Consider the following 12,841-nt stretch of genomic DNA (forward strand, 5'->3'; position numbering starts at 1 on the left):
GGCACGCATGCGCGTGGTGGGCCGCTGGGCGGAGGTGATGCTCTTGGTTCGGCGCTGCTGGGGCCCGCAGCGGGCGGGAAGGCGGCCTCGCTGCTCGTGTCAGTCACCGGCCGGGCTCGGCGGATCCTCGGGCGGGAAGGACAGCCGAGGCTCCCGAGTCCGCGAGAAGCCGCCCTGGAGGGTGCTGTTCCTCGGCACCGACCACTTTGCCACGGAGACGCTGCGGGCTCTGCACGCCGCCAGGTACCGGGCCGGGGCGGCGGGGTCCCGACGGCGAACCTCGGCGGCGACCCCAGGGTAGCGAGGGTGGCGGGGTCCCGGGAAGGCGTTGCCGTCAGGTCCAGGCCCGCGGAGCTCCTCCAGTCCCCCGCGAGCAGGCCCTTCACCTGCGCGTGGGAACCCGGGCTTGGAGAGGCCCCGCCAGTGCCTAAGGCCGTGAGCAGGGCTGGTTCGCCAAAATGGGCTGTGACTCCAAAGTTCGTCCCTTCCCGGTGGTGCTGCGCCCCAGTTCCTTACCCTTCTGCACGCCCGTGTTTTACAGGGCTGAACAGCCTCCAAACGAACCGTTTTCAAATGAATACATTTCTAAGAACAGTTCCGTATACGTATAGTGTGTATGAGATGTAACAAACCGTGTCCACTAGGGAGAACGTTATTTGTAATTCAGCCTTTCCTGGAAGTCTGATATGTCTATCCATTACCCCACGTCCCTCCTAGCTTAAGGTGGTTTGGTTTATTTATCATTCCCGTTTCCTAGCATTTCCCCCTCCCCCAGTTCTGTCACCTTCATTCTCTACCTCCCTACAAATACTTATTTCTCTTTTTAAATAAGATTCATTCTTAAAATTTATTTGTATGTGTGTGTCTCTGAGCATGTCCTTGCTGGTGCCGATGGAGGCTGGAAGGGGGTGCCAGATTCCCTGGAGCTGGAGTGACAGGCAAAGGAAGAGCAGTCAGTGCTCTTACCCACTGAGCCAGCTTTCCAGCCCCATAAAGTTTATTTTTTTAGTTAAACCCCATTTTTAGAAAAACCCCATTTGTTGGTTGCACTAGTTTTAATTATTTTAATTATTTAAAATTTAAACAATTATGTGTCATGAGTTTAATTATAAAAATAACTTTGCTGTGCATGAGGTAGTTTAGCTTTGAGCTGCTCAACACTGTTGCATTTTTCTCTACTCTTTCTAATTCAGAGACAACAAAGAAGAAAAGTTAATTGAAAGACTGGAGGTTGTCACAGTGCCTTCACTGTCCCCCAAAGGACTGCCCGTGAAGCAATATGCTGTACAGTCCCAGCTCCCGGTGTACGAGTGGCCTGATGTGGGATCCGGAGAATACGACGTTGGAGTAGTGGCTTCCTTTGGCCGACTTTTGAGTGAGGCTCTTATTCTTAAATTTCCCTAGTAAGTTTTATTTATAAGGAAAAACAGTGTAGAGATCATGTCTTTATGAATGGGTCTAGTACCTTTCTTTTTTTCTCTTATTTATCTTTTCCAGACAGGGTCTCACTCTATGTAGCTCTGGCTGTCCTGGAACTTACTATGTAGACCAGGCTGGCCTCAAACTCAAGAGATCCGCCTGCTTCTGCCTCCCGAGTCCTGAGATTAAAGGTGTGCGCCACCATGCCCAGATTAAACTTTTTTCTGCTGTCTTCTTTTAAAATAAGATTTTATTTTTTGGCACAAAACATCAACTATGTTAAGCTCTTTGTTACTCCTTGACTTTCATCTGGCCTCCTATAGGTTTCATGTATGTGTTAACAGCCCCCGCCCAACTCTCACTGAACTCCAGGGTCACCTTGTCCACAGCTCTGCTTGGATGTCTCCTAGGCGTCTCTCTCTGAAGAGGCTCAACACCTCTGCAGATCTTTATCTGGTTGTTTGGGCCCCAGCCATCAGAGTCATTCTCCAGTTACCCTGTGTCCCACATCCAGTCCACTCTGAAATCCTCATGGCTCTGCCTTCAACAACCCGAAGATTCTGGTGGGTCTCATTACCTGCCCGGCTTCCACTCCTGCCCGTGGTACTGCAGTCACCTCCTAGCTGGTTTCTGCTTTTGTCCTTGGCCCTGTCGGTGTTTTGCCAACCCAGCATCCACAGCGATGCCTGTGAAGGATCTGTCAGACCATGTCACGGTGCTGTGAGGCTCCTCTGGTAGCTTGCAGTCTCACCCAGAATAAGAGTCAAAGCCCTGTGTCAGCCCATCAGAACCTCCATTGGTCCTCTGTGGATGCTGTGGCTTCTCCTGACTCATTCTACACCAGCTGAGCTTGCCATGCCATCCCTTGAACAGGGCGAGCACGTTCTGCCTTTAAGATCTCTGGCCCTGCACACGCCTTTAATCCCAGCACTCTTGGGGGCAGAGGCAGACTTTCTTTCCTCAAGGTCTCTATACATGCCAAACATGTACGCATTCCTTCAATCTCAGCACTCAGGAGTCAGCAGCTGAGAAGAAAAAAAGTTAAATAAAATCTCTGTACTGTTCCCTTTACCTGGAAAGCTCTTCGTGTTTTTGATGGCATTTCAGTCAACAGTAGATAGTGTATATGATGCTGCTCCATAAAATGGTATGGCCTCGTGATGTGATCGCTGTCTGAACTTGTGTAAATTACACCAACAGAATGTTTGAATAGGGATATTTCATGATGACACATATTTCATAATGTATCCTTTTTTGTTTGGTTGGTTTGGTGTGTGTCGTCGGTCGCCCCATCCCCCATTCCCACCCACCCCCAGACAGGGTTCCTCTGTGTAACAGCCCTGGCTGTCCTGGAACTCATACTATAGACCAGACTTGCCTCGAACTCACAGAGATCCGTCTGTCTCTGCCTCTCGAGTGCTATGATTAAAGGTGTGTGCCACCACTGCCTGGCAGTTTTTTAATTTAAAATTTTTTGCATAGATAAATATGAGTGTTTTTCTTGCATTAACATGTATGTGCCTGGTGTCAGATTCCCTGAAACTGGAGTTAGGGATGATTTCAAACCACTGTGTGGAGTGCTGGGAACCGGAACTCTGGTCCTCTCAAAAGGTACTCTTAACCGCTCACCTCTCTCTTCAGCCTTTGCTTGTTTTCGATTAAGTTTCTTTGGTTGCTTATGATGAGAGTGAACTCACCTCTGGCTTTGTTTTAGGGGATACAAACCTCAAGATTGTGCGCCTTTAACCCTATAGGTTATGTAGTTTAGGTGATTAAGCTGTTAGGTGTTTTGGGGTTGATGATTGTTTTGAAACAGGGTCTCAATCTGTGTCACAGGCTGACCTGGAACTCATGACAGTTCTCCTGCCTCAGCTTTCTAAGTGTTAGGATTAATATGTACCACCACACCAGGCTCTTGGCAAGTTTAATGATAAAAGTGCATATTAGTTTGGTAGTAATAACTAATTCCCACACTACTTTCCACCTTTTCTAACTCAGTGGCATATTGAATGTACATCCCAGTTGCCTCCCGAGGTGGCGTGGTCCTGCCCCAATAATCCATACAGTGCTTCATGGAGACACGGTCACTGGAGTAACAATTATGCAAGTTAGACCTAAAAGGTAAAGCTTATTAATGTAAATTTTGTCGTCAGTCTGTCTGGCCTTGGTGGTTGGGAGAATGGTTGGAGTGTGTTAACTTGGGTGATTCCCAGTGCCACCCTTTGCTTTTGTAGTTGCTCTGAGTATTCCTGATTTCTAACATAAGAATCATGCCTTTGAGATGCACATAGTCTCTTTAAAGTCCTTGTAATTGGTCATTGCAATTATTAACACCTGGATTTTTTTTTTTTCCCTTTTTTGGTTTTTGAAGACAGAGTTTCTCTGTGTAACAGTCCTGGCTGTCCTGGAACTCACTTTGTAGACCAGGTTGGCCTCAAACTCACAGAGATCTGCCAGCCTCTGCCTTTTGAGTGCTGGGATTAAAGGCATGCACCACCACTGACTGGCTCTAAACACCTGATTTTCTATTAAGTAATATAAATGACAGATGGATTTGGAGCTTGTTTTTTGTTTGTTTGTTAGTTTATTTTTTTGTTGGGTTTTTATTTTATTTTATTTTTCAGATAGAGTCTTTGTGTATTCCTAGCTGGCCTAAAACTCACTGTGTAGACTAGGCTGACCTCAAACTCAGATACCCATCTGTATCTGCTTCCCAAATGCTAGGATTAAAAGTATTTGCAACCACACTTGCTTGACCTTACTTTTGAGTAAATGTCTTATATATTCCAGGGTGACCTCAAACCGGAGTGACTAACAGTTAGGTTAGGAGCCTGCAATAAGCTGTCTTTGTGCTATGTAGACAAATATATTGGTCTCAACAAATGTTGGCTGCTTCTGTTTTTGTTTTTGTTTTTTTCCCTTGCTAGGTTTGATATAGGCCCAATTCTCAAGCAGGAAACCATCCCGGTGCCTCCCAAGAGCACATCAAAGGAATTGGAAGCAGTGTTGTCAAAACTCGGTGCCAACATGGTACAGTCCCCCACCCCACCCTGCTTCTCATTCATTTGGAAGGCTTCTTCAGCAATATGAGGGGAAACGATCTGATGACTTGTAATTTTTAAGCTTCATTGGTAGCAGGGAGGGGACACAGAAGTGGGACGGCTCAGCAGGGAAGGCGCTTGCCACCAAGCCTGATGACCTGAGTTCAGTCTCCAGGACCCACATGGTGGAAGAGAAGAACTCCTGAAAGTCCTCTGACATTCACATGAGTTCATGTACACGCTGTAAATAACATGAGAGAGAGAGATCAGGACTGAGATTGGGACCAAACGTGGTTATATTCACCTGTAATCTCACACTCAGGAGGCTGAGGCAGGAGAATCATGAGCTCCAAGTCAGCCAGGGTAATGAGATTCTCTCTTAACAACCAGCAAAATGGTTCCTGTCCCTCGCTTCCTGAAAGTTGGCTCAGTATTTGTGACCATTGAGGATTGCAGAGTGGGTACTTAATAAAAGCTCTCAAATAAAACAGGCCGTCTGCAGTGGTCCCTTCATTTCATAGTGAGGTAGTTAGTTTATTCTTCTCAGGTGCCCTCTCTCTGCTCTCTTAGACACACCCTTGCCCACTTCTCTCACTCAGCTAGCAGCCACACCCTAGGAATCTGTTCATTTCCCAGCTTATGCTTAGTACTTCCTATTCTGGGCATTCCCTTGGAAGTGACTTTTTATGGTGGGTACCATTTATCAAGACTGTTCTAGATACTCAGTGAATTTTCCTTTGCACCCTCCCAACAAACCTCTGAGGTAATTGTTGCTGTCACTCATCTCACAGACACAACATTGAGAGGTAAAGACAAGCCAGAGAACTTTTCCAGAATGAGAGCACCAGCAGGTTATGGGGATAGGACTGGAACGTGTTCCTCTGAGGCCCGCTGCCTTGTGAAGGGTGAGAGTCTTAGCTGCTCTGCACAGACAGCCTGATAGTGAGAGCTTGTGCAGCCAGGCACAGTCTAACACTGTTTGGAAGCAGTCTGGTGCCTGTGCTCCTCAGAGTAGCTTGCTGTAGCCACCCATTTGCACACACCCTTACAAGTGAAGTCAGTTTTACCCCCTATTTTGCTGGGACAGGTACTTCATGGCACTGAACTGTGATATTTCTGCCTTGTTCTGTTGAATATATTCTGTGCTCTCTCTCTTTGTATTTGTAGCTCATTTCGGTTTTGAAAAGTTTGCCTGAAAGTCTGAACAATGGAAGGCCACAACCAGCCGAGGGAGTGACATATGGTGAGTGCAAGCCACAGACGCTTTCACCTCTTGTAAAGGTTTCATTTGCAGTGTGGTGACTGAAGGCTCCGACTCCATCACCGTCTTGTGTGTGCTTTCCCATAGAATGCTGGTTAAGCTCTCCCCCTTAGCCATAGCTTCGTCTTCAGCATTCCCCCAGCTTTTTATTTTGAGCAGTATTTAGCACCTGTTTGCCTCGTATCTTTCTGTGTGGATATTTAGTGTATATATCTTAAATTCTGATTGCTCATTTGCAAGTATAATGATGAAGTTCATCTCCAATTTCATTAGCATGCACTTCTTGGAGAGATGGCTCAGTGCTTAAGAGCACTGGTTGCTCTTGCAGAGGAACTAGGTTAGACACCCAGCACCAATACGGCAGCTCACAACCATCTGTAACTCTAGTCCCAGGATATCCGATGTCCTTTTCTGGCCTGTGTGAGCACTACATGGATGTAATCCACAAAGAGACATACATGCGCGCAAAACATCTATATGTATAAAATGAAAATAAAATTTTTTAATCCTTTAAAAAAAATGGGGCGGGGGCTGGAGAGATGGCTCAGTAGTTAAGAGCACTGGCTGCTCTTCCAGAGGACCCAGGTTCAATTTCCAGCACCCACATGGCAGCTCACAACTATCTTTAACTCCAGTTCCTGGGGTACCAACACCAATGGACATAAAATAAAGATAAATAAATTTAGGAAAAAAAAAAAAAAAAGCCAGGCGGTGGTGGCACACGCCTTTAATCCCAGCACTCAGGAGGCAGAGCCAGGTGGATCTCTGTGAGTTCGAGGCCAGCCTGGGCTACAGAGTAAGTTCCAGGAAAGGCGCAAAGCCACACAGAGAAACCCTGTCTCGAAAAAATCAAAAATAAATAAATAAAATAATAATAATAATAAAAACCCAGAAAAACAAAGGCATTGAACATGTCCTGGTAGTGTCTAATATCTACTCCATACAGGTTTTCCTAAATGTCCAAAAATCTTTATCTGTTAAAACATACACACACAAAACTAGGATCCAAGAAACACATTTTCAAGACTGCTTGAATCGTCGTTTTTTGCTAGTATAATCCTAATTAGTCACCAAAACATGTACAGTTTTTGGTGTGTTTTGGGTTTCCTTTTTGTTTTTGTTTTGAGACAGAGTCTTGCCCAGGGTAGCTTAGAAATCACATCCATTCTCCTGCCTCAGCCTCCCAAATGCTGGAATTATAGGCATGTACCATCACACCTAAAAATGTAGTTTTTGCAAAAACAATGTCTTTAACATAAAAAGAGCTTGAGGTGCAGCTCCAGTGGAACGCTTCACGGTGCTGAAGTCTGGACCAAATCGTTACAGAAATGCCTCTGAGTTAGGACAAGACTGCCTTAGGGTCCAGTTACTGTTGTCTTTCTCTTCGCTTTGTTGTTTCCAAGTTTAGCTTTTGAGACACTTATGTAGCCCAGTCTGACTTTCAACTTGCTGTGTAGTTCAGGATGACATTAGACTCCTGATCCCCCGCCTTTATCCCCCAAGTTCTGAAATTACAGGTGTGTGACACTGCACTTGGCCTGCTTTGTTTATTTAATAAAAAAATTACCAGCTTGACAGTGGTGGCGCACGCCTTTAATCCCAACACTCGGGAGGCAGAAGCAGGTGGATCTCTGAGTTCGAGGCCAGCCTGGGCTACAGAGTGAGTTCCAGGACATTCAGGGCTACACAGAGAAACCCTGTCCCAAAAAAACAAAACAAAACAAAAACAACAACAAAAAATTTACTATCTTTATGTTATTTATTAATATATTTATTTTTTATTGATTTTTTCTCTTAACAATACATCTTTGACACCACTTCCTTAGATTTTTCTCTTTTTTAAAAAAAGATTTATTTTTTTTTTATTTTATGTGTATGAGTCATTTTTTTGCTGCATATGTGTATGTGTGGGCACCAAACGTGGACAGTGTCAAAAGAGGGTACTCCGGCTGGGCGGCGGTATGCCTTTAATCCCAGCACTTAGGAGGCAAAGCCAGGCAGATCTCTTGAGTTCGAGGCCAGCCTGGTCTACAGAGCGAGATCCAGGACAGTCTCCAAAGCTACACAGAGAAACCCTGTCTCGGAAAAAATAAAATAAATTAAAAAAGAGGGTTTTCTGGAACTGGGGTTGTAAACCACCGTGTGGGTAACGAAAAAGCAACAAGTTCTCTAAAGCAGTGAGCGTCTCTCCAGGCGCTGCTCTTTTGTTTTTGTTTTATGAGCAGAAGTTCTGGTTGTGTGGATCTGTCCTAATTTATTCAGCAGATTCCCATTAAGGGTTTCCAGTCTTCCATCACTTTATGCACATGATGCTTCCTAATCAGCAGAGGAGACTGGAGTCGAGTGTGGTGGTGCATCCCTCTAATCCCAGGAAGCAGAGGCAGGCAGATCTCCAGTTCAAGGCCAACCTAGGCTACATAGTAAAACCCTTTCTCAGAAAAGGAGTGAATAAAATATTGGAGTGGTTTTGATGTGCATTATTCCTGTGAGTGACGTTGATGATATTTTATGTGTTTATGGAGAATTTGTATGCTTTTTATTCCCTTTTCCAGGGAGGAACCTTACTGTTGGCCAGTTTTCTGTCAGGATTTTCATTTTTTCCTTTTCACTTATCAGGAGTATTTTATATAACACTGAAGTTTAGCTCTGTAATATGAACTGCATGTTCTTTCAGTTTGACATGTTTTAATTTTAACTTATGTTGTTTATTTTTGTCTTTTAAAAATGCTTGCTTTGCCGGGCGGTGGTGGCGCACGCCTTTAATCCCAGCACTCGGGAGGCAGAGCCAGGCGGATCTCTGTGAGTTCGAGGCCAGCCTGGTCTCCAAAGCAAGTTCCAGGAAAGGCGCAAAGCTACACAGAGAAACCCTGTCTCGAAAAACCAAAAAAAAAAAAAAAAAAAAAAAAAAAAAAAAAAAAAATGCTTGCTTTATTTTATTTGTCCATTTTTATTTTTTGAGACAGGGTCTCACCATGCACCCCTTGGCTGTCCTGAAACTCACTATGTAGACCAGGCAGGCCTTAAACTCACAGACCTGCCTGCCTCTGCCTCCAGAGTGCTGGGATCAAAGGTGTGCACCATCACGGTCTGCTAAAACGTTTGTTTTTATGTAGTCTAACGTAACCTCTGGGCTGATTGTCCCCTTCATTCACTGTACAAAGGCGGATGTGTGCGCCATGGCTCTGTGGCCAGAGAATGCTTTTCAGGAGCTGGTTCTCCTCCTGTGGAGGTTCCAGGAATTGAACTCATGTTGTCAGACTTGGAGGCAAGCTAAGCCATATTGCCTGCCCTCTCTGGAGTTTGAGTCATAGTTAGAAGGGTATTTTCTACCCTGGGGTTATAAAGTAGGTGTAATTACTTTTACTTCATATTGTAGCAAGTTGTAGACATATGCCGAAGTTGAACATTCTCTTCTGCTTGTAATCCAGCCTCACTGTCAGTCATGAACACGGAAACCTGTTCATCCTTGCCCTTGTCTCTCAGCCCCTAAGGTTTCTGCTGGCACCAACTGCATCAAGTGGGAGGAGCAGACCTCAGAGCAAGTGCTCAGACTTCACCTCGCCATTGGGGATATAGTGAGTTGAAAAGTTGGATATTGTTTCCTTTCTGGGTGTTTTTACTTAGGAGTGAGTCTTATAAACTAAACCTGGGGAATTTTCTTAAACTTTAAATTTTAAGTTTTGATAGAGACCTTGGAATTCACAAAGTGCTTTCAAATGTACATTCTGCAGTATTTCCTAACCAGGTTTAATTATCCCTTGTCATAGACAAGGAGAATAAAAACAAGATAAATAACTTAGGTGTCACTAGTCAGTAAGCAATGACCTTAAGTCTCCTCACTATCTAGATAGAGTTAGTATATCTTTCTGCCTCTGGCCAGTATTTTATAAGAAGATTTTTTTGGTGGTGGTTGTTTTTGTCTTTGTTTTTTCCAAGACAGAGTTTCTTTGTGTTACAGCACTGGCTGTCCTGGAATTCACTCTGTAGACCAGGCTGGCCTTGAACTCATAGAGATCTGCTTGCCTTTGCCTCCTGAGTGCTAGGATCAAAGGTGTACGCCATTACACCCAGCAGTGAGCTGTTGGTCTGGTTCAGGGCCCCGGGCTTCCACTACATCATCCCTACTGGACCCTCACCAGATCTCCTCTCGGATATCCTGCTGTTGTCCGAGTCCTGCACGAGCAGTACTTGCTCTTAGCCACTAAGTCATCTCTAGCCCTGTATTTGTTCGTTTGTTTGGCGGTCAGGTCTCACGCTGTGATCCAGGCTGACTTGGAACCCACTGTATAGCCCACATTGTCCTCACACTCAGGCATTCTCCTGCGTTAACCTTCTAAGTGCTGGGGTCACTGATAGTTGCTGGCTTGCTTTTTTTTTTTTTTTTTGACAGTCTCGCTGTGTAATCCAGACCAGCCTTGAACTCTAGATCCTCCTGTTTCCACACATATACATAATGTTTTAAAATTCAGCATCAGCGTACAGTCTGAAAATAGGTGAACTCGGAGAAACTGAGAGAAATCATTTCCTGTTACGTTGATTTTTATTACACCTTCAGTCAACTTTTGTTGTGTTTGTTTATATTGTAAATGTGTTAAAGTAGCAAAGATGGCATTTCACCTGAGGGGAAAGTGGATTAACCAGTAAATAGTACTACTGGGGTGAGTGGATAGCCCTTGCCAGTGGAAGCCCCCTTTTTTTTAAGATTTATTTAATTTCTTTATGTGTGTACTTGTATGTCTGCATATTTGAGTATGTGTGTTCAGGTACACATGCCCGTGAATGCACAGAGACCAGGAGAGGCCATCTGATGCTTCAGAGCTGGAGTCACAGAGGTTTCCTAGATTTCAGACTTGTTGTGTGGGTATATGTACGACCATTCGTTCTAGGATACGAACTCCCATCCTCATGACTACACAGCAAGCTTTCCTAACCACTGAGCCATCTCTCTAGTCTCAGATGGAGGCCCAAGAACTCTGTCTTTATTTTATTTTATGCATATAAGCATTTTGCCTGCATGTATGTTTTTGTACCGTTATGTGTCCCTAGTGTTCTTGTTAGCTAGAAGAGGGCATTGGATCTCCTGGGATTGGAGTTATAGACAGTTGTGAGCTACCATATGGGTGCTGGGAATTGAACCCAGGTCCTCTGGAAGAGCAGCTAGTGCTCTTAATGCTGCGCCTTCTCTCCATTCTACATTTTTTATATCAAACTGCTAAGCCCAGCATGGTGATGCACAGCTTTAATCCCAGCCCCCAGGAAGCAGAGGCAGGTAGATCTCTGTGAGTTCCAGGCCAGCCTGGTCTACAGAGTGAGCTCCAAGACAGCCAGAGCTACACAGAGAAACCCTGTCTCAAACAAACAAGCAACAACAACAAACAAAAGTTCTGTATACATGCGCAGTTAATATATAGTTAACAGTATTATATACTTGAAATTTGTTAATAGGTAAAACTCACGTTGCATGCTTTTTATTTTAGGAAGACCAAAGATGGGTCAAGTATTTATTTACACACAGAAGGAATGAAACCACAAGGACTGGAAAATAGCACAGTTGGATAACTTTATAATTACATATATCTTAAAGTATAAGCTGGCCTTTTCTTTAAAACATGGTTATGAGCCGGGCGGTGGTGGCGCACGCCTTTAATCCCAGCACTCGGGAGGCAGAGCCAGGCGGATCTCTGTGAGTTCGAGGCCAGCCTGGTCTCCAAAGCGAGTTCCAGGAAAGGCGCAAAGCTACACAGAGAAACCCTGTCTCGAAAAACCAAAAAAAAAAAAAAAAAAAAAAAAAAAAAACATGGTTATGAACTAATGAAGTCATGTGAGAATAGACTGGTAAATATAAATCCACAAAAATTTAAAAACTTACTCATGCAAAAGGGACTAGTCATGAGACTCAAAGTTGTCAAACTGGAAAAAAGATCTATAACATGTACAAGAATTCAATGACTAATTTCCGAAATACGTATAAAATTCTCATGAATTAATAAGAGATAGACAGCTCCGCATTTTGTTTGTTTTAGTTGTTTAAGGCAGCATCTTACTCTTGTCCAGGGTGGACTTGGACTCATGGAGATCCTTCTGCCTCATCCTCCTGAGTGCTGGGGTTTTAGGTGTGAACCTCCATGCCTGCTTAGACTCAGAGGAATCTTTTTGTAGCTGGATTCTGCCAACCCCCACCAGGGCTGGGCGTGGAACCAGTGTCTTTGCCCGCATTAGGCACACTTTCTACCATCAGTCCCAGCACTCAGGAGACAGAGGCAGGTGGATCTCTGTGAGTTCGAGGCCACCCTGGTCTACAGGGTGTGATCCAGGACAGGCAACAAAACTACATGGAGAAAAAAAAAAAAAAAAAAAAAGTTTGTAAGTTTTTTAAGGTGTCTTTACAAAGCTGTCTGTTTATTTATTGTGTGTACCATGACGTGCATGTGTTGGTCAGAGGACAGCTTGGACAGCTTTCAGACATTGATTCTCTCTTTCCATCGTGTGTGGCCATCAGATAGGACTCAGGCCATCTGGCTTAACGCCAAATGTTTTCACCCACTGAGCCAGGCAGCTTCACAAAGCTGTTTACTGCCACTTAGAAACCAGCAGCAAGAAACTGCTATCTGAAATGGCAAGAAATTGAAAATAAATGTCTTTTATAAAGGTATTATTGTATAAACTATGATTAGTTCTCCAGGTAGGATGCTGTGTACACACAGGTGAAGGAGACACATACCGACAGCTATGCTCTAGGTTTTTTAATAATAACATTTGGTGCAATGAGAATAGTATGGGGACGTACACATCAAACTCTTAATGGTGGCTTCCTCTTGTGGTGAAAATATAAAAGACTATCCCTTTCTAAAACTTGTAACAAAATACTTTAATTCTTGCTTTCATACTGAGCATAAATGTTTAATTGGAAAGATTAAGGCTACTTGCATAAGACTTAAGATCTTATACATACTACAGAGATGATACAGAGGGTCATATTCAGGCTCTGTTTCAGCAGATTTAGTGATTGTGTGTCCAGTTCCTCTGAACGTGGAAGAAAAGTCAGAGCAGATTAATATGCAGCAGTGTCCAAAAAGCCTTGGGAGTTGAATGCATTCCTCCATGAATCCTTCCATTCCAA

At 44.2% G+C, this 12,841-nt stretch overlaps 1 protein-coding gene across 1 annotated transcript in view; it reads left to right on the forward strand.

Moving 5' to 3' along the window:
• The window catches only part of Mtfmt (mitochondrial methionyl-tRNA formyltransferase), an 18,371-nt gene continuing 5,530 nt past the window's right edge, over positions 1-12,841 (forward strand). The window contains 6 exon segments of the mRNA XM_052712480.1: positions 1-243; positions 1,194-1,403; positions 3,418-3,540; positions 4,347-4,449; positions 5,628-5,703; positions 9,205-9,296. Coding sequence (XP_052568440.1) covers positions 8-243; positions 1,194-1,403; positions 3,418-3,540; positions 4,347-4,449; positions 5,628-5,703; positions 9,205-9,296 — 840 coding nt within the window. The 5' untranslated portion in view covers positions 1-7.

This window comes from Peromyscus californicus, unplaced genomic scaffold (genome assembly GCF_007827085.1).
Source record: "Peromyscus californicus insignis strain IS unplaced genomic scaffold, ASM782708v3 Scaffold_11__1_contigs__length_118956290, whole genome shotgun sequence".
NCBI classification, from domain to species: Eukaryota; Metazoa; Chordata; class Mammalia; order Rodentia; family Cricetidae; genus Peromyscus; species Peromyscus californicus.